Raw genomic sequence first — 22,144 nt, 5'->3', positions numbered from 1 at the left:
TTTTTTTAAAAGTATTCAATTTGCATAGAGAATTCCACCACAAATCTCTAGGTACATTAGAGGAAAGGCATTAAACTGATGCCGAATAACAGTAATAAGCAAACAACAGGCTATTTCCAGAAATAACTATTTCCATTGATCCTCAAAAATCTTCTTCCACTAACCAAATGCCCCATCCATTGTATAAGCCTTCCAACCACTGATTCAGTGATAATTTCCCAGTGTAGGTTTGTAAAGTAATTTTATTTATTCAAAACACTTTCAAATTCGTTACCTTATTTTAGGTTTAACATTCATCTAGTGAGAGAGAGACAACCAGACAGGTTTGAGGAAAGAAATGACCTCACTTTAGGGACTACAGCTGACCCTTGAACAACACAGGTTTGAATTGCTTAGGGCCTCTTATGCACGGATTATTCTCAATAAATACAGTACAGTGCTGTAAATGTATTTTCTATTCCTTATGATCTTCTTAATAACATTTTCTTTTCTCTAGCTTACTTCATTGTAAGAATACTGCATGGAAGGCTGGGTGGCTTAGTCGGTTAAGCGTCCAACTCTTGATTTTAGCTCAGGTCAAGATCTCAGGGTCCTGAGATTGAGCCCCGTGTGGGGCTGCACGCTGGGTGTGAAGACTGAGATTCTCTCCCTCTCCCTCTTCCCCTCCCCACCCCATGCATGCTCACTCATGCTCTCTCCCTCTCTCTCTCAAAAAAAAAAAAAAAAAAGAATACTGTGTATAATACATATACCAAACAAAATACATTAATCAACTGTTTATGTTATCAATAAGGCTTCCAGCCAACAGTAGGCAATGAGTAGTTAAATTTTGGGGGAGTCAAAATTTATACATAGATTTTCAATTGCATGGGGGTCCATGTCGCTAACCCCCATGTGGTTCAATGGTCACCTTATACTTCCAATCCAGGGCAAACAATTCTCCGTCTTTCATCTGGGCCTTCAAGGGGCTCACTGAACAAATCATCCTCTTTTCCTCCTTATTCCCAGTCTGAGTCATCCTTGCGTCCTCAGAATCTAACACAATTTCTGCATGTGGAATAAATGCATACTCTCTAAATGTCCCTACATTTTTCTAATTCCTTGATTATTGTCACTTAACAGATGTAGAAACTGAGACCTATAATCATTACACAAAGATATCAAAAGTCATCTGTAGCAGGTAACTGGGAAAATAAATGCATTGATAAGATCTGATCAAACTGACGTATGTGAGTTATGATGCTCACCCAGCACTTTTGAGGCATTCCCACAGGCATGGGTGAAAATCGACCTCCCCGTTACAGAGTCACAGAGAAATGAATGATTTTGTTAGTCTCCCCAGGGAAAGCTTGGATTCAGATAGCCACACACATACATATTTAAATATAAAAGAGAGCATGTACAAGAAGCATTTTAAGTGGTTCCATCAAAGTCTGTGCATGCAATAAAAGGAACAAATTTAACCAATATTGATGGAGCCTCTATATTGTGTCAGACATCGCTTGGCAATCTTAGAGTAGTGAAGTGTCTATAGTTGTACCTGAAGAAGGAAAGGGGATGAAAGAAAACTGTAATGCCATACTTAAGGCTTATAGCCGAAAGGAAGACAGGCCAACAAAATGGCAAATGGGTTTAAGAGAATCACAAGAGCTTTTCAAAGATAAGAGGCACTTGAAAGAAAACAGGACCACTAATCACCAGGAAGAAACAGGCAAATAATGAGACTCAAAAATGGGGAAGAGAATGAACTCAATCAATCTTTGCTTTAAAAAAAACGCAAAGAATGTTGAACAAACTGGTAAGTAATGAAGATATTGTGAAAGTAGAAGGTAATCAAAAGTAAGTTGGGCAAGGAGCTTGGGAAATGCACAGCTCAGGGGAGGTGGATAAGGCTACAAAGGAGTTTGGCAGAATTGATGAACACAGAGGATGCTGGTACAGCTATTTCAAGTGGATTCTGGGAAGCAGGTAGAGTGGAAAGCATTAAACGATACACTGATTTGGGGCTTGAGGACACAGGTACATGCTGTCGACAAGAACGGAGAGAGATGAAACCTGAGAAGAGTCCCTACTCTTACCCCAGCCTAGAGACCTCTTCTACTCAACACCATCCGTAACCAATCCATTGCACCAAGCACTGTCCCATCCACGCTCATCTGTCCCCTCTCCAGGTGACCCAATGCACTGTCATCTGTTTCTTGGAAGACTATATCTTTCTCTAACTTGTCTTCTTGCATCTGCTATTCAATCCTTCCAAAACATTCTCCACTCAGCAGCCAGAGTAATGTTTTCAAAATGCCATTCCAATGTTGTACCCTCTTTCAAACCCCCACCAAAAGGAGTACACTTCCCATTGCTCTTATCATGATTCTTCTAAAAGGCCTAAATCCTTAACATGGGCTAATCACAGTCAAACGTGACGTATCTTTAGCTTCAGATTGAATCTTACATCTCCTCCTTGTACTCTGGACTCCAGAGAGGCTGGCCCTTGGCTACCACAGGAACTTAGCACTTGCTGTTCCTCTTTTAAAATGCCATCTTGGTGTCCCAAATCCCATTTTTCTAATTAAATTTCATTCGTTCTTTAAATCTTGGCTAAAACTTCACTTCCTCAAAGAAGGCTTTCCTGACTAAGGCTCCCACCAACATAGATCAGGTTTCTTCATGGTATGCTCTACCGAAACATGCTTGATTTGTCTAGTACATTTATCACACTGTGTTATGTAGTACACATTTTATCCATTATTGCTGTGTATTAATTTGTATGATTATTTACTTGCTATATACCTCCCTTACTTGGTTGTAAGTGTCCTACAAGAAAGGCCCATGCCTGTTTTTATGCACCACTGTTTAGGAAACACCTGGTCCCTACTCAACATACATGCACTGAATGAGAGAATGAATAAGATTTTAACGGATCTGCTCAAGACAAAGTCCAGTCCAAACTCCTCAGGCAAGCTTTCAAGGTCCTCCAATACCACACTCTCTTACAGCTGAGAAGACAGACGTTTAGCAGGAAACAGTGTGGTGGTTAATTCTCCATGTTAACTTGACCAGGCCATGGAATGCCAGCTTCTCTGGTAAACACTATTTCTGGGTGTGTCTGTGAGGTGTTTCCAGAAAAGACTAGCATTTCAATTGGTAAACAGAGTAAAGCAGATACTCTCCTCAGTGATGAGTGCGTATCATCCAATTGGTTGAAAGCCTGAATAGAACAAAAAGGCAGAGAAAGGTCGGATAAACTGCCTGACTCATTGAGCTAGAATACTGATCTCCTGCCCTCGGTGCTCCTGGTTCCCAGGCCGTCAGACCCTAACTGGAATCTGCACCATCGGCCCTCCGGTTCTCAGGTCTTCAAACCACACCTCCGGCTTTTCTGAATCCCCAGTTTGCAGATGACAGCTCATGGGACTTCTCAGCTTCCATAATCACATGAACCAATGCCTTCCAATAATAAATGTCTTCCTAGATTAGAGATAAAGACAGAGACAGAGAGAGAGCCAGAGACAGAGACAGAGCCAGGGACAGACAGAGATATCCTAGTAGTTCTGTTTCTATGTAGAACTCTGACTGATACCGAGTGGGCAGAGAAGGAAAGTTATCTCCGTCAGAAACAAGAAGCAAATTTAACAGGTCTATGAAGCCCCATTCACACTTCAGTCTGTGGACATGGGGCCCAAGCAAAGGATGAATGAGAACGGTACCTCTTTCAGACATGCAATTCCTTTCACACCTGCAGAGACTTCCCAGAGCAGAGGTCAGCCAACCTCATCCTATTCCTGCCCCACACCTGTTTGCTTGGTGACATCTTAGGCCTTTGTTTCTTCCTGCTGGGATTCCCCTCTTCTTCCTCCAACAAATCCAAATCCTATAATTCCTTATAGAACCAATTAAATGCCAGCCTTCTCTATGACACCGAGGCCAAACACTCTACTATGGTTATTGCATTATAATACCAGAAGACAATTTAGCACATCTTTCAAATTCTTCATGTGTTCAATCGATATTTAGTGAATATCAGTCAGATTCCAGGTCCTGTATTAGATTCTGGATGATTAAGTTAAATAAAAACAGGCCTTCTTGTACAGTTGGGCAGTTTCCACACTGCAAAAAAGACAGCTGGCCAAGAGAATAGGAAGAAGAGGCTGAAATCCAAAACATTTCGCAAAGTCCTTTTCTGCCAGGAAAACCAGAAAGCTTTCCCTTTGTACAGAAGGGCTGTAGGCTCACCTAGAGGGAGCACCTTTTACTAATTCACATAAATATGTCCTACAGGCCGCTGTGCCTGGAAAGACAGACATGCTTATGCTGTGTGGAGCTTATAGTTACTTGCGTTTAAAATTCTGAGCCTGCTACTTCTCTCACATTCTTCATTCAGTCTAGAGCATTTTTCCAGCACTTGGCCCTGCGTTCTGCACTGCTGATACGAAGATGAGCCAGGCGTGGTCCCTGACCTCAGGAAGGCCACAGTGATGTGATAGTCACAGTGATGGGACACACCCGGTGGATTCTCAGTGTAGACATACTGGCTCCCACTTTGAAAGGGAAGCCAAAACTGTCAGCCAATGAAAAAGGCTCCTCCCGGGGTGACCAAAGGCCTACATAACTTTTCTCTGACTCAGTTTCTTCATCTGTAAAGTGGGGCACTGCCTGGAGAGTCAATAGAATTGAGGAGTGAAGATTAACTCTAGACTTGGGTGCAGCCAGTTTCGAGCCACAGTGGGATTCTTGCTCACTCTGAAACCCTGTGCTAAACCTCTTACAGCCTCTGCGTCCTCGCTGGAAAAATGGAGGCGATAACACTCCCTAGTACTACCATTATTATTACCTAACAATACTACCAATACTACTATTGGTGTGCGGCTTAATTGAGACGATGATGTCTCACAGCACTCCGCTATGGGACTGGCATGCAGCAAACACTCAGTAAATGTTCACTAGGATTTTCAGTGTCCTGCTGTTCAGTTCTGAGACTCTGCTTCATTTGCATGAAGTCCCTGCCTTCAGTCTTAGGGATTCCTAACCATTCAAGGCTCTGTGTGATCTGTTTGTTGCTCAATTTTTCTCAGTATTGTCTATTAGATACCACAGTTGGAGGGGGTTGTTGTTGTTTTTTTTTTAAGATTCACTAAGTAACAACCTAGAAGTTTCATGAAAATTACTACAATCAACACCTTTTTAAGGATCAAGTTTTTTACCCTACACACAAACAATTCTCATGGCCAAGGAAAAACGAAAGGATTATTTTTGCTATATCTTGGCTTTTAAGTAGGCTTAGACAGGTTGCCTCTTTTCTTTCTCTCCCTCATCTGAGGTTTAGATTATAATAGTTTAAAGGGCCTCCTTGCAACCATAACTTTAATGCTGCGGCCATCAATTCAATGCTGCAGCAGCCATCACTTTAATGCTGCATGGCTTTATCTTCCTGCATTTGGATATTTAAACAGCTTAATACCTCTAAAGATTATCAGATATGCATCATCGTCAAAAAGTTAGGAGTGCCCTAGATTAAAAATAGCAACACTTGGGTCACAATTTACTACACATCATAAGCAACTTAGAGTGTGAATGTGCACATGTATACATGCACGTGTGCATGTATGTGTGTGCAAGCGTCTGTGTGTGTGCATGCTTGTATGTATGTGTATATGTGTGTGTGTCACCTTACTAGCATCTGCTGTTCTCAACAGCCCGGTCTCGGCCATCAGGACCCTGGTCCCCTTTGACCGTGAGTAGATGTTTAGCTGGCTGTCTTCCCTACTCGGCTATGAGCATCCTGAAGGCAGGGCTCACTTGTGGTCCTCCAACACCAAGCACATAATAAAAAAACTCAATAAGTTATTGAGCGAGGAATAAGCCAACACAATCCCACATAGACACTCCGGGGTGCCCCAGTAAATGCTACTTCTTTAATGGTTTTAAAATCAAAGCCGTCATAAAAGCAACAGCATTCTTTCGTCTCTCCTTTTTCCCCTGCCTCCATTAAAAAAAAAAAAATCACAGGAAATATAGAATTAGGACTGGAAACCATTCCCCACCCGTCTTCTCCCCATCCCCCACGCTCCCATTATACCAAGAGTATCTGGTATCCCTTCAAGGAAGTCTCTGGAGACCTGGTAATACTATATACATGGTTAGGCTCCTTGGAAATATGATGGAGTGAATTAACGCAGAGATTTCAGTTTCTAACTGTAAATGTCTTGACATATTTTCCTTACAGACAAATGCCTGGAAATATAATAAACTATATTTTAATGTTTATTTGTCTCAAATACAGTCTTTTTTTTTTCAACAGACAAATGCGAAGTGTTGAGTCCAGAAAAAAACAGGTTTAAATCACCATCCCAGCAAGCAGTTTTTAAAATAGTACACACAAGTGATCATTTCAAAGCAGTTTAATGCACTTAGCCAACAGGCATTAACAGTCTTTTCAGAATAACCTAACACCTTAAGCTTATTTTCTAGTCTTGGTTCAGATGAATTTTAACCTTTCTTAAAAAAAAAAAAAAAAAAGCCTGACAGTACAGGGCACCCACTGATCTCTGTAATTTTAGTACTTCCTGCATTTGCATTTTGAGGTTCTTTTATGGTGACCGGAAAAAACAATCCTGGACCTTCTTTCATGTGCAGGTTTCAAGACAATGGTGCAGAGAGAACATTTGGAGCAGAAGTGTGGCTCCCCAGCTCCAGCCAGTTGGTGTGGAAAGGCAAGACGCTGTGACTCAGCAAGTGCCCCTCCCCAAGAAGGTGGGAGAAAAGGAACAGGAGGCTTGACACAGAGTCAATAACACATTATTTACCTTGATTTTATTTTTAATGTGGTAGATTAACAACAGAAGCAAACAGTCCACCTAATCAGAGACTCTGGGGCCGACCAGAGAACCTCGCCATTCACGTCTCATCTACACCGGAGCTGTCGGGGAAGGGCAGAGGCTCAGGAAGAAGAAAAGATTTATCCAAGGCCAAAGGCTCAAACTGAGGAAGGAAAGTAGCTGTGAGAAGAGATCAGGAAACCCACCCCTAAACTGAAGCAAGTCTGTGGGCCCATGACATAACATGCAGGGCTATGTAGGGAAGGGAGGAGTCGCTACCCAACACCACCCCAGTCTTGCCAATTTACTTCCATGGTCCCATCTAGTGTTCAGGATGCACTCGGTCTTGATTGCTGCTCTCAGTCCGCCACCTTGGAAACTGAGTCTCTGAGACTCACCTTACATGTCCTGGACAAGGGAGGATTTCAACTCTCCCTGTCGTCTCTCTCCCCACTCTGCCTTTTCACTTGACTCACTGCCACATCACTATGGGGTCCTTGTGCCAGGCTGGCTACCATGTAAGGAGGTTTTTCCCAGAAGGCAGAGCCCATCACTTCCAGTTTCCCAATCCTGGCAAAGGCAGAAGGAAAAGTCAGAGCTGGAGACCCTGGGGACCCATCCTCTAAAATGACTGCTAAAAGTGTCATGAACCACATTGTGGGCCCCACTGGTGGACAAATAAAGTGTCCCCAGACAAGTTACATAACCTGGCTTATGGTAATTTTGCATCTTTAAAAAAAAAAAAATGCCACGAAAATCCATCCTTTGCTTCAGACACACTAGGCTAAAAATAGCTCAGTCAGCCAGTAACTGTGTGTAATTTTTCCTTTGTGCATCTCCCCATTCACTGATTCCTTTCTCTCAGCAGACAAATATGCTTCAAGACACACTGCCAGTGCCCCCTCCACAAAGTGACCAGAGTGATCTCGCCCAAAAGCAGACCAAATTATTTCACACACACACACACACACACACACACACACACACACACAGCACCCAGGCAAAAATCTACCTTTATCAGTTCCCTCTGTCCAATACAGTAGCAGCTAATGTTGATTTAATCCTTACCACGTCTGAGGTGCTGGTCTAAGGGCTTATCTCATTAAATTCTCCAAAACAATACTGTGAGGGGAAGACTGCTGTTGCATCATTTTCCAAATGAGGAAACCAAGGCACAGAGAAACGAAACGATTACATCAGGGTCGTGTTGGTACTCCCCGTGTGAGGTCCAATAGGTAGTCTGTGAAACATGAAGACCAAAGCTCCTGGCTTGACATACCAAAGCCTTCACCGTCTGTACCCCACGTCCTCCCCAGGCTTATCGCCTACCACCTTCACCGACCCCACCTGACATGTATATATGCATGCTGAACAGACTCCCCCAGACCCTCAGCCCCAGCCATGCCAAAGTCCTCACCCTGCCTCAAACAACTTATCACCTTTCAAGGCTCAATTTCTTTGCACGTGCTGTTCCTTCTGCCAAAAACCTCCTTCCCACCATCCTTCTCAGACTGGCAAATCCCCACTCATCCCTGCAGACCGTCCTTCCTACAAATCCTTACTGCATTCTCGCTAAGCCCTTCACCACAGGGATGCCACCCTCTTCATCCCCAGACATAAGGTAGATGCTCAGTGCAACTCAACGGAAAAGCCATGGTAAGAACGGTTAACGCTAGAAGGAGACAGGCACCATGCTAACCCCTTTATAAGAACGATCTCATTCAGTCTTCATCAAAACCCAAAGCCATAGTTTCTATCATCATTCCTGCAGTACCCAGGAGGGCCCCCAAGACACGGAGACTGCGTGACTCCAGAAGTTAATCATTTAATGCCAGTGCTGTGGTAGGGGACGATATTGCACACCACAACGTTGTAATGGAAGCATATGTGTATGCAGCTTCTCTGTAAAATGAATATTACCCATATTAAAACAGTGATAACTCAGACTCTGGTTACAAAATGGCTGCCTCCGTGAAATGTGCCTTTAAAAAAAGACCGCTGTTGGCCACAGAGAATGTAAATTGTCATAAAAGACACAAACATGAATAAGATAGTACCTGACCCCAAAGATCTCTTCGATCCAATGGAGAAAATAAGATAACATTGCATATGACTCACGACATAGCTCACTTTTCGAGATTTCACTTTTCTCCTTGAATCGAATATATGTCCTTCAAACAGCGTCATAAATTAACTTGCTATATCCCAACCTACTGGTTCTAGATCAACACTAACTCTTAACACTAATTCAAGCTCCTTCTTCCCAGTATAAATTGTGCAAAATCTTTTGATTTATGGCCCTTGCACAAGGTTGCATGCCAGCTGCCTCTTGACTCAGAAATAATACAAGAGAAAGAAAAACGGGAGAAAAAAGATCTGTCCTCAAACGGGAGGGGAAATCCTTAAAAGGAGCCAGAGAGCCCTCGGTGATGGTTTCTGCCTGGTATTAAATGCTAATGGTAATCATAATTGTCACCATAGCTAAATCCCTAGTACCAGCATCCCATCTCACTGGGAGACAAGCCTGATTATTAAAAATACTAATTCTTTGAGTTTAAATCATGGTACAGAGGAACCAGATAATTTTTTAAATATTTATATGGTGTTAATTTTTAAAATGTAAGTGTAAAGAATTCAGACAACTCAAAATATATTTTAAAAGGTTTAAGAGCACGGTGAAAAGCTCATATTTTAGTTAAAAAAGCTAGATTCAAAAGGACGCTATGCTCCTAGGCATGAAAAGGTTGGTGTATAAGCCTGTGTGTGTTACATGTATATACTAAATGTTAACAGCAATTTTTTGCATTAGAATTAGAGAAAATTTGTATTGACCTCTTTGCATATTGTATTTTATAAGTACTCTATATTGATAATGTACCATGTTTTTAAAATCAGAAAAATTAAACACAGATTTTAAAGCACACACAATTTAACTTTAAATAAATTGGCAAAGAAAACAATCATACATTCCAAAACAACGTAGGTTAGTGATGTGTTTTCAACATCAGTAGCGTGATGCTAACGATTGATACAATTTTAGGGCAATCAGAAAACTGGAAAAGGAGAAAGGGTTTCGAAACATAGATGTTTTTGCAGGACTGAAGTACAAATTAGTGGTTGATACGAGTGCTTAATTTGGCCGGTCCCTGGTTATTACCAGGCAACTTGTGCTATGATTTACAAAACCCGAGACCATTTAGGAGCACTTCCAAGTCCGGAGAAGCCCCACCTGTGTCTGGTTTCTGCACTTCCAAAATCAGGAGCTTGGGCTAGAAGATCTTCCGTGTCTATTCCAGCTCTGAAATTCTAGGATTCTGTTAATTGGAGAGTGGTAGGCTCCATCAAATGTTCTCCATCAAAACCTTTCGAAGGCAGGAGATATGCACCAACTGCTTAATTTCAATTTCAAGCAAGAAATTTTAGCCAACTGCTGGGTGATCATGGCTAAAATTATAAGGCATAAGAGGACTCTGTGTGTGTGTGTGTGTGTGTGTGTGTGTGTGTGTGTGTGTACTGCCAAATGGTCAGCCTTGTTTATTAGCTTACTTTTGCTTGTCTACACAATTTTCAGTCTCAAGATAAAATCCTGAGTCCCAAGAAATGACCCATATCAGGAAGCAAAATTTAACAAGCACTACCCTCTCAAAAAAAAAAAAATGTGTGTATATATATATACATATATATACATATATGCAAACAATTCAATGTTTGAGTGATGCAAGACAGTTGACTAGAAAGACTGATAAAAAAATTATTAATGTGGCACTCTAAAAAAAATCACAGGTGACCTGGTCAAGGGGATGAAGCGTAGGAAGGTAGGTGTAATTTAAAGAATTCAATAATGAAAAATCAAGGAAGCCCCGCACTGAGATTAGCGGGACAAATCAGCACCTTGTAACGCCCAGGTGCATCTCTAAGGAAAGCAGGAGGAAGCTTTCCTACCCATCAACCTGATCCCTCTGGCCAGAAAGATACCACATGGTACCATTCAGCACACCACCGCTCTCACTCGTGTGCATTTTCACTGTGTTAGGGAGTAAGCCACCAGGTGTCACAGTGGATCAATTGGCAGGGCTGTTATCAGTCCAGACACGCAGGTGGTGCTTCAGGCTTCCAACCAGTGCTGACACAGCTCCTTGGAGAAGTCTGTACAGAGCTGCAGAGCGAGAGGTGCGCCTCTTTAGACCAAATGGCCAGTCCAGGACGGCAGGTGCTCCCCAGCCCTCCCTGGGGCCCCCATTTAGGTGGTACAAGGGAACATTTCAATGTTCTCCGCTGAGTTCTTAGCAGGTGCAAGCCCTGAACCCAGCTTTCTCCCAACAGGATGGAGCCTGTGTATCCCACCCATTGGTCAACTCCTAATCGTTAACTATAGGTAAGTCTCAGAGATCATTAGAACCTGGATTTGGGGAGAGATCATGGCCACAAGAAAGCAGATGATTATTATGTCAGGACTACTATGTAACAGTGAGAAACCATGATGGTGTTATCTTATCATATAAGAACACCAAATCCATAAGTCTTAAAACATCCTTATAGGTTTGATTCATAAAATTGCAGTGCTAGTACAAGCCATGTAAAAATGATACTTTCAGGAAATCAAGCAGTCTTGCATTACTTATGCAACTTAATTTGCTGATGGGATAGAGAGCAGGGGCTGCAAATCATCACCATCATCATCTTAGTTCCCATTCACTGAGCATTTACCATACACAGAAACCCCCTTTTCTGTGAGAGATGCATTCCAAGGCCCCCAGCGGATGCCTGAAATCACGGAGAGTACCGAACCCCATACGTACTATGTTTTCTCCTAGATATACACACCTATGAAAAGTGTAATTTATAAATTGGGCACAGTAAGAGATTAACAACAACTAATAATAAAATTATTATAACAATATGCTATAATAAAAGTTATGCAAATGTAGTCTCCCTTTCTCAGAATATTGGACTGTACTATAGACACCCTTCTTCCAGTGAAGATGTGAGATGACAAAATGGCTATGTGATGAGGTGAGGTGAGGTGAATGGCATAGCCTGCTTTTGACCTTTTTTTTTTTTTAAGATTTTATGTATTTATTTGACAAAGATAGAGACAGCCAGAGAAAGAGGGAACACAAGCCGGGGGAGTGGGAGAGGAAGAACAGGCTCCCAGCAGAGGAGTCTGATGCGGGGCTCGATCCCATAACGCCAGTATCACGCCCTGACCTGAAAGCAGACGCTTAATGACTGAGCCACCCAGGAGCCCCTGCTTTTGACCTTCTGACAATATAGCAGAAGGAAGGTGATCTGCTCCTGTACCTCTGTTGACCTTGGGGAACTGACACTGAGCAAAGCAAAACTGCGGGTGAGGGGGGGATGGAAGGTTACTGTACCAGGCATTTTACATCCATTAGCCAGTCACCTCCCAAGCTGAAACTCAAGCTAAGAAAACGCACACTCAGAAAAGTTAAGAAACTTCCCTAAGATCACACAGCAAGCAAGAGGCAAGCCCGGGTTTGGATCCAGATCTGACTTGCTGTAAGTCATACTTCCGTGCAGATCTTTACATTCTAGGCACGTCACTCTTTTCGCTCCAAAGGAAAAAATCACTGGTGGAAACACTGTGCATATTTCCTACCTAGAAGGTGCACACATATACAAACACAATCTGATTGGGGAGAGCATCTCTCTCTCTCCGTCTGTCTCTATCTGTCTGTCTCTCTCTCCCTCTCTCTCCCTCATACACACACTACAGTTAGCAAACACAAAGTTATTATAAACCACAAAATCATACGCTGATACAACTTTCCATATTTTCTGTTGTGCAAATCACTTCAAACAAGCTAATTAATGGCCCTGAAAGCCCTTTCCCAAAGTGCAAAGTGCTCCAGGAAATGCAAGGTACGCTCATGATTCATCTCGTAATTCATGGCTGTGGGCCCCTAGGTAGCTCCAAAGAGAGAGAAGTGGTAGATATATCAAATGAGAAAAAAAACACTAGGATAAGTGTAAATATTTTTAATCAGAAGTTGGGAGACTCCCAACGGATTCACACCACCTAGAAGGCAAAATTCTCAGGTCAACACTTTCTTCTCAGAAGAAATTCCCTTTCCAGCCTTCTTTTTTCTGCAGGTCTGGCTGAGCATTCTATCGGTGAACACTCACCGGGCTATTAGGCTCACGATTCTTTTCCAGCTGCAACTGTTGGTGAGATTCACGGTAAATTCCAGTGTCAATGTGGATAGTACTGATACAATTAAGTCTCCTTTATTCAACTGGTATATTTTGCGTATCAACTACGTGCTAGGGAGCATGAGGGGGACCACTGTGAACAAGACGAATGAGACCTCTGCCTTCACGCAGCTCATATTCTATGGGGGAACAAGCAGATGCTTCAGAAGTAAACTAGAAGCAAGAAAATATCAGTTTGCTATAATTTCGATGAAGAAAATTATCAGGACATGCGATAGAAAGTGAGTGGGGTTAAGGGAGGTCATTTTAATTGAGGCGATCTAGGAAAGCTTCCCTGTGAAGGGGACATTTAGCCCGGTCAGTTAAGGACCTATGAAGCACTAGGACTCTTCCCTTTCATTGTCATTACCTTCTTTGAGATATTTAATTGATTACCTGCAAAGAAAGCCGATGCCACGCCAAACTCTAATTCACGTTAGATCTGCTAATACTTCTATGGGTTATTACAGAGGAATCTGTATATCCATCCTACCACTGAGGGCAAAGGTGTTGAGATGTGAACGAGCTTGGAGAGTTAATAGATCCAAAGATGCTCCTTCTGACTGGAGGCCGCTGAACATGTGGAAGGAGGTAAGACTGGACATCTGGAAGAAGCTGATCAATCCATCCTCACATCTAGAGCAAGGAGCTTATTCTAGGTGTAAGGGAAAGTAAAGAGTGACGTGATCGGATTTATGCTTCAAAAATATCACTTTGGCTGCTTGTGGGGAATGGATTTTAAGATGGAGAGAGGGAACAGAGAGCACAGTTAGGAAGCCATCCTAATCCTGAAAAGAGAGGATGGGGTTGCGACGTCACCAGAACAGAGTAGCTCCCTCTTCTTCAGAGGGGTCTGTCAAATCTCTAACACTGGGCCTTCTGTTTTTAGTTGGAAGGCGAAAACTTCAAACTCGGTTAGTCAAAAGTGGTGGTAAAGTGAGGGCAAGTCAGGGCCTCCGAAGGCGAGTGGGGTGCCTTTACCACACACGTACTTTGGGAGAGAACACTGAATGGGGGAGTGAGAAGATACAGCCCCCAGGGATGCCCAGGTGTGGACTTGGTCTACATGTCTCTGAGCTTCACTTTTCTTGTATCTATTAAAGGACAACCGGAATGCATGCATCTCAGGCTTAGGGTAGATCAAATGAGGAAATCCATCTTATGTCCAGTAATTGGCAGGCACTTACGGTAAAGACAAGGGCCTCAGTGGAAGCTGAAGTAGGAAGGGAACATCACCCACCACAAAGAAAGGCAGAGACACATGGTGTGGAGATTGCCTCTTAGAAGAGGATCACAAGAGGCAAGTGGGCAGCCCCTGTATGCCTTTATTTTCCCTCAGATTCCTCATTGAGTACTTGCAAAGGAAGCGAACACCATGCCAAATTCTAATCCTAATTTAATCTGTCCTATCTCTTTGTTTAAGACAATCAAAACACCACCTTCCACAGAGAATGCCATAGAAGAGTCACGCGCTGGATGGAAATATTTTTAAGAAAAAAAATTAAACTTTTAGATGATTATGCCTAATAATTCCACAACCATTCCAATGAGTCTTCAGAGAAGACCACTTCAATGAATACTGAAGACACCCGTTCTTCAAGAGGGAGTGTCATTCCGGTTCTTTTTTCTCAATAACCAGAGTATATTGTCCACCTCTGGCACCAACCATGTTTGGAATTGCATATGATCCCTTTTAAAATCAGTCAGGAATCTGAGAGACAAATAGTCAAATCAAGTTAGGCAGATGAGGTCACCTTTCCAGCCACTGCCAAAGTCAACCTGTCCTAGGGAGAAAAAATGAATTTATTCACTGAAAAATTTCTACAGGTGAAACTAGAATCCTAGCTAGTATTTCTTATCTCAGGAGAGAGGCAACAGCAGAGAAGTTAAAAGCGCAACCTATAAAACTCAGCTAGCATCTGTGTGACCTTGGACAATTCACTTAACCCTTTGTTTCGTCAGGAAAAACGCAGTTCGTAGTAACTACCTCCTGAGATGATTGTGAGGATTGCACGCGCTGACCTACAGAAAGCACTCGGCCCTGCGCTCAACACACAGTGAGCACACCGTAGATTAGCTATTATCACCCTGCCCACCTTTCTGAAGGGCATATACCCTTCAGTGCGTGGACACACCCATAATCCCCCACGTAGGAATCTATCAGGGCACCTCCTCGTAAGACTCGGTTTGTATGTCTTCCTTCATGACCAAATTGTAAGCTTCTAGAGGACAGAAAATGTTCTAATCATCTCTCTATTTCCAGACTCTGGTATTGTCATTGCCTGAAATATGGTAATTCTTGAAGAAATAACTGAATTTTGTTTTAAGTATTAATAGTTCCCTATGTCCAGATGCATGCTCCTACAATTTAAGTTTTTTAAAAAATCTATGCTTGAACTGCTGAAAGAAAGAAAGAAAGAAAGAAAGAAAGAAAGAAAGAAAGAAAGAAAACAGTATCTTTGTCAGATAATGACAAAGGTATATGTAATATCTACATAAGTTGAACATTTGTTAAAGCTCTTGTTTTCTGACACTTTAAAAAAGAGATTGTTTTCCAAGATCAATTGTGTTTTGAGACCCACCAACCAAACCCAAATAAGTTTATGAATCTTGTTCTTGTCAACAATGGATAAAGTTGGATATTTGGTGTTGTTTGTTTTATGTTTTGTTTGCTTGTTCAGAAAGGAGGTGCTCTGTGTTCCTCATGAAAAATGAGTTAATGTGGACAAATGTAATAAAAGGAGATTTATAGCCCTGTTCTCCATACAATTTAAATTAATTTCTTTCTGAAACCCAAGCAAAAAGCTAGATGCATAAAAAAATGCATACGATTTTAAATCCTCTATCATCATTTACACACCAAAAAGGGAGAAATTTAAAGGTGCATTGATTTTAGACTGATAAGAATCAGTGTTGACTGTGAGTTGAAAGATTTTTTTTTCTTCTTGGCCTCCTACTAATAGTTAGTTTGCAGCAATTTTTAATTAAAAACAGTTCCCATAGTAAGAACATGGGGAGAGAAAAAAAAGACGTCAGGAAGAGAAAATCGGTACAAGAGTCCTGCAATTTGTTTTCTGAGGTCATGTAGAGATTTTGAAAAATAAGAGAGTTTGGAAGTTCTCATTTTTAAAATTGCACTTTTGGTTTCATTTAACATTTTCAAAACAGCTTTCCTTACCACTACCAACGCCCCCTCCCCCCACTCCTCACAACCCCCTTCGGAAAAACTTGGAAAGTTCTGTTTAACACTGAAAATCATTCATTTGACACAGAGTAACAGCAGCATTTGTCTTTCTAAATTTCTAGGAAAAAAAAAAATCCAAGTTATCGCAAAGCATTTCTCATGTTTTTCCACCTATCCAAAATACCTAATCTCATTTTAACTAGACTCCGGCTGAACATCAAGGATACTAAGCTACTCCATGAATAAACATGATGTTACAACGTGCAGGCCTGTGACTGAAGTATATAAAAATGTAACTGAAAGAAAAGAATGAGAGCCCCGCGCCCCCCCACGCCCTCCCCAGGGAGCTGCAGAGTTGAGCAGGGAGGGGTGCAGGCAGCAGATTTAAATTTCAAGGTCTTCAAACATTTTTCGTGTTCATATTAAATCCTGTAAAACCAAAAACTGTAATTCTAATAAAAACCTTGTGTGTGTGGCTTCCAATTGTAATCACAGTTTTCTCTTTTGGAGTGGGATGTGTTATGTTGATAAAAGAAGGAAAAAAAAAATCTCGAAACAGAAGAAATACATAATGGAACCCACACTTTCCTGGAGTTTGTGGTGTTTTATTAAAATTAGCGTATTGCCAACAGGAAAAAAATATGTACTTAAAAACAGCTTTGTTGCAATGGAGACATGTTGGGTCATTTGAGAAAAAAAAAGGTACAGAAAAGTTAGCGACGAGAATGAAGATTTTTATAACTTGATAAACTTTCTTAAATTCTATAGTAATCCAACATTAGTCAAATCTCTCACTAAAAATGAAGGTCGATATGATGTGTCCCATATTTTACCTATATTTTCATTTCACAGACCTCAGGAAATGCAAAAAAATACTGTTTACTGTTAACTGATTACTGAAGCTTTTTACAGAACCAATTCTGATATCTGTAGACCATGTTTTTATAGCCTATCTGACTGCACTCTGCCTGCAATGCAAAACTAACCATATAATTGTGCAGTTGTGTTCTTCCCAAATGCATTTGGGACAGCAAGACCATTCAAATACAAGAATTTTTGGAAGACGTCGGGTAAATCATGGTAGCATACACAACAGAAAATGTCACCCCCTTCCTCCTGCCTGGGAATTACAGTGACCAACAGTGACGCAAATCTCAGAGTTTCTCTTAATTTCATTTAAGGTGGGGGGAGAACACCCACACATTTCTTTATGAAATTCCACTGAGATTCTGATGTTGCAAATAAATTTTATTTCCCAGAACAAACAATAGCATTTAAAACATATTTTTGTTGTTTCTGTTCGCTTTATAATACATTCATATTCCTTTAAAAAAAAAAAGGTCCTATAATCTCTGAGACACTTGCTTTCCTTTGCCACAAAGAGGGGGGACCTAAGTCAGCTAATGGATAAAATAAAGGTGGAGAATGTGGGGATGGGCACTTTTAGGGGAATTGGAAGGCCGATGCCCAAAACAGCTTCAGGGCACACCAGGCCCCCAGAGGCACTGGGATTGTGTTAATTCCAGCGACATAGTTCTCGAACTCTCTCCTTTTCCATCTACTGACTCATTGATGGGTAAGTTAACGAATGTTTACTGAGTACCTACTTTGTCCCTGGAACTGTGTGCTCCAAGCGCTACTTTAAACAAGATTGGCAGGGTCCCTGTCTTCAGTTTTTTCTCCTCTATGACGTCCTTGTTTCAGTACTATTTGTGAGTTCGAACCGAATACCATGAGCACAGAAATAATGTCTGTGCTCCCCACTCTGGCACACAATACTTTCTCGTACAAAAGAAAACCAAACCCAGGACTTTGGTAGTATCCGAAATTTTTAGGAATTTGAAGGGTATCGCGAGGTAATTTTCAGATGAGGAACCATGATCTACACCAAATAGTTTTAGGAAGTGACAAAAACAAGAAAGGGACAGGATTAACTCTCAATCCAATGCTCTTTAAACTCTCACTACCCAGCTTCTGAAGGACTTCGATTTGATTTAATTAGAAGAAATGCACCAATCCCAGGAAAGAATGCCCTGGGGTCAGCTATAGAAGTAGAATAGGTAAGCCCCAAGGTTCTTTACCACTTTCTTTCCTTTCCATAAAGAAGGAGGTTTCTAGGAAATTTCTAAGAACTTGACTACAATTTATTTACCAACATTGATTTGCTACAATTTCTTTCAAGCCAAGTCTATTCTATGTTCAAAAAGAAATGGGGACTTGAGAATATTACCCAGATTGTGTGTGTGTGTGTATGTGTGTGTGTGTGTGTGTGTGGTATGGTATTAGGAATCATGTAGTATAAGATCAGGAACCAGAAGACAGAAGAGAAAGAAGTCAGTCTCTCTTGCCAGAATGATTGTATGCATTGGTTAAGTTGCAAAAGTCACCCAACAATCTATTTGATTTTGTGTGTGAACAACCTGGTAACTCTTGCTGGCTATTATTGTATTTTGTTTCAACAGTCTCGAGGACTCAGAACAACTTTATCATCAATAATCATGTTGGTGAAGGCACAATGTAACTTCTTCATGAAAAGTTTTTTTTTTTGTCTAAATATTTTCTTTTCCAACTACAAACTCTGATCAAGATTAACATTTAATGTTAATATTTAAATATCTTAGGAGAAATTATTTTATTCTCTCCTTTTTTTCATATGAAATGAAAACAAATTATGGCCTTTGGGTTCATGACATCATTTACTGCTTGGCAAAGAGAAGAGAAGTGTCAGGGCAATTATTTGGATAATTGTAAAAAAGATCTAATTAAGGGGGGAAATGTTCGGGGTTGGCTCTAGAACATACCAGAAAACAGTTCACAGTGCTTTTTTGTCACAGTCAGAGAGGTTTTAAAAAATCTGTAAGATTTGTCAGAGCAAGCTTTTCTCTCCAGTTTCTTGAGCTAGGAAGCTGTTTTTTTCTACTCAGAGGAAAATCTTTAAAAGTAATACCCCATAATCCAAAAGGTAGGAGTTCCTGAGTTCAGCTCTCACAAAAGATAATGTGACATTTTTTAAGGAAATATACTACAAACGGGGGACTTCTCAAAGGTTTTCTCTCAAATGGGAAACAAATGTGGGACATTTCTGCATCTGCAGATTTTCGTGAGGGCCAGGACAGGGAAGTGCCCCAAATCATCCAGCTCTGTACTGGCCAAGTGATAATTTAGGAGCACAGGGGAACGCAGATAGGAGAGAAATCTGCCTGTCCTCCTAACCACGGAGGATGGCAGAAAAACCTCATTCCACAACTTCTCAGAAACTTTCTAAAACGTAAGCTGGACGCGGGTTATTTTTAAATCCTGTTGCTGTTCAAGAGCTGAGCCCTAATGGCCCGTGTTCTCTTGTTTTCAACCAAGTATATTTTTACGACCTTTTTTAACCCCAAATTTGTATTGCAATGAATGTGTGTCTGAACTACAAGACACTTTCTATTGCCCTAATTCTGATAAGCAGGCTATGACAACCAATAGTTTCTGCAAGCATTTAGGAGTCCCACAGATAGTTCCAAAAAACTGAATGAAATATACAAACTGCAACACACACCACCACCACACGGGAATATCATTTACTGCCAACAGGTCACTACCCTAAGCAAAACAGGGTTTACACTTCTGTAAAAGCTCCTGGCTTCTGGGGAAAGCAACAGTATCATCAATTATATTTAACTTCTATGATGTATTAACATATAAAGAAAATAGCAGAGCTAATGACAACCCAGTTTAAAAAAAAAAAAATCAGTCCTTGTCCAGCAGTTAGCCAATCAGAAAGCAGGTCACATCTTGTTAGCTGTATTAAATACATTAAGCGTCATGAATTCTCCATGGCTCTGTTGACAATTTAAGCAAGTGTGTTTTATTTTACCATACAACATTAACTGAGTCCCCTTCCAGAGCCGAGAGTCAATCTTCAATCTAAAATTCCTTAAAGCTCCTTGCCATCAACCCTCTGGGTATTTACACTCTGGCAGAGAAGACGGGAGTCCCAGCGATTTCTACTTCCTAAAGTGACTTTGGTGCACCTATGACAAACTCCTTCTCAGAACACTTCCACACAAAGCCCCAACTTACAGGCAAATGGACAGCCCAGCAGCAGGACCTGCCAGCTTAGCTAGCACAAGAGAAAAAGTCAACTGGCATTAAATATTTAAATTGCAGGAGGCAGTCTGGAGTTTTGCATTTACAAAGTTCTGAAAGTCCTGTTCTCCTCTCTGCTCCCAGAGTTGCTGGCCGAGAAGGCAGAGGCTCGCTCCCTCTCTCAGGCACAAGATTACAAATATGCAAAACTCGAGCTGACTTGAATGCAGAGCCAGCTCCCCAAGGAAGGTAGCGCTCCTTGGGAGACACTCCCATCAGCGATAAGAGAAAGTCAAGAACCCCCTTGCCCCAAGCAACTGGTTTCTGAATTTAACACGGAAATATACAAACAATGTGTCCCTCCAGGGCTAGTTCTGAAAAGTGTAGGAGGTTGCCCTTCTGCCCCCTTCACCTCGATTTTGATGACTTTGAAAAGCAAATGCAGGTCAAAGCAGACTTCCTCGGGGGATTTGTTAAAAATTTATTTTGCCAGATGCAAATGATCCCCAAATCCCTGGGAATTATATCTCACGAAACACCCACGGGACCGACTCAGAGCCTACAAGCCCCAGAGTTCGGGAAGAACAGCATTTCTGGAGACCCGGCAGGCGAATCAAGTGCTGGGTTGTCTATTTCAAGATTCCGGCAGAAACTGTCCCCAGCTCCAAGAGTTGCTGTGCCTGGAAACCCAGCGTTCAAACTAGTAGATTCATCCTGGCGCTCATTTCCACGTACGTGCTAGTATCTAGTGGGACACTTCCCACAGAATTCAGCCAGCAACCCAGGAAAAGCCCATGCACAGTTAAAAAAAAAAAAAAAGACACAAACACACACCCAAGGTTGAAGTACTTACCTCTGTGCGAGACTGCAGTCTCTTGTTCATCTCATAGATTCGGTACTCTGGCTGTACCATGTATGGTGTATGTCTCCTATAAAATGGGCCGAAAGGAGAAGAATAGAAGGGGTCATGTGGTGTGCTGGACATCTTGCCTGCTTGTCGAAAATCAAGCTAAACAGAGTATCAGTAACGTCCATGCAGAGCACATGGGCTGTGTTCCTCACAGTACAAAGTAGACGCACGCACAGGCTCACACACACACACACACACACAGAGGCAGGCAGGCAGGCAGGCTGAACACACTGGCTGGGAACTGCTGTTGGAGCCCTCTATAGCAGGAGAGGAGAGGGAGAGCGAGAGAGGAGGGAGGGAGGGAGGGAAGGAGGGAGGGAGGGAGCACGGGAGAGGAGGGAGAGGGAGAGAGCAGGAGCTTCAGAGAGGAAGGGAGGTTGGTAGAGAGGGAGGGAGGAAAGGAGGGAGGGAGGGAGAGAATGAGAGTGAGAGAGAGAGAGAGAGAAGCTGGATAGCTTTAGGCACCACTGCTTGTTTTTAAAGAAGCAGTTTGTGGAGAGGTCATTTCCTGTCCACACTGTAGACTAGTTCAAAAATAAAATTCTCCTCACAGTCTGAGAGAAGTCTAAGGTTTGGTTTTAATTTTTTTCCCCCAGCCAGGACCCTTCCCAACCTGATTGCTAAGCCTGTTAGCATATAGGTGGTTTAACCGCTGCCTGAGCCACTCACCCCTGACAGCCACACTGTTGTAATGTAACAGAAATGTGATTACTACAAAATACAGAAACACCGCACACCGGGGTCCCCGGTATTAGAGCTGGTGATGCACTCGCCTGCCAAGATTTCCCTCTGCACTCATCTCCCTACATAGTTTTGGTTTTACTTGCTGTTGCTCTAAGGGCTTGTTACAACCTTTACATTTCACCCCCTCCTCACCCCGGCCTCTCCCACAATCGACCCTCTTCCCAGCCCCTCCCTCTCCTTCCAAGGCTTCACTAAAAACAGGTTTAAGGG

At 42.0% G+C, this 22,144-nt stretch overlaps 1 protein-coding gene across 9 annotated transcripts in view; it reads right to left on the bottom strand.

Annotated features, from left to right (window-relative positions):
• LDB2 (LIM domain binding 2) overlaps positions 1–21,521 on the bottom strand; it is a 381,995-nt gene extending 360,474 nt beyond the window's left edge. For 6 of the 9 annotated variants that reach the window (XM_002916249.4, XM_011221059.3, XM_019796437.2 and 3 more), the window contains exon 1: positions 21,134–21,265. In XM_002916249.4, coding sequence (XP_002916295.1) covers positions 21,134–21,265 — 132 coding nt within the window. Of the gene's footprint in view, positions 1–21,133 lie in introns of all 9 variants that reach the window. The other 3 variants (XM_011221061.3, XM_011221060.3, XM_011221058.3) reach the window with 3 other exon arrangements.
• Positions 21,522–22,144: the final 623 nt, after the last annotated feature.

The sequence above is a fragment of the Ailuropoda melanoleuca genome, chromosome 11, assembly GCF_002007445.2.
Source record: "Ailuropoda melanoleuca isolate Jingjing chromosome 11, ASM200744v2, whole genome shotgun sequence".
Taxonomy (NCBI): Eukaryota; Metazoa; Chordata; class Mammalia; order Carnivora; family Ursidae; genus Ailuropoda; species Ailuropoda melanoleuca.
Note: the sequence above shows the minus strand (reverse complement) of the source record. Positions and strands in the feature narration are given on the sequence as shown.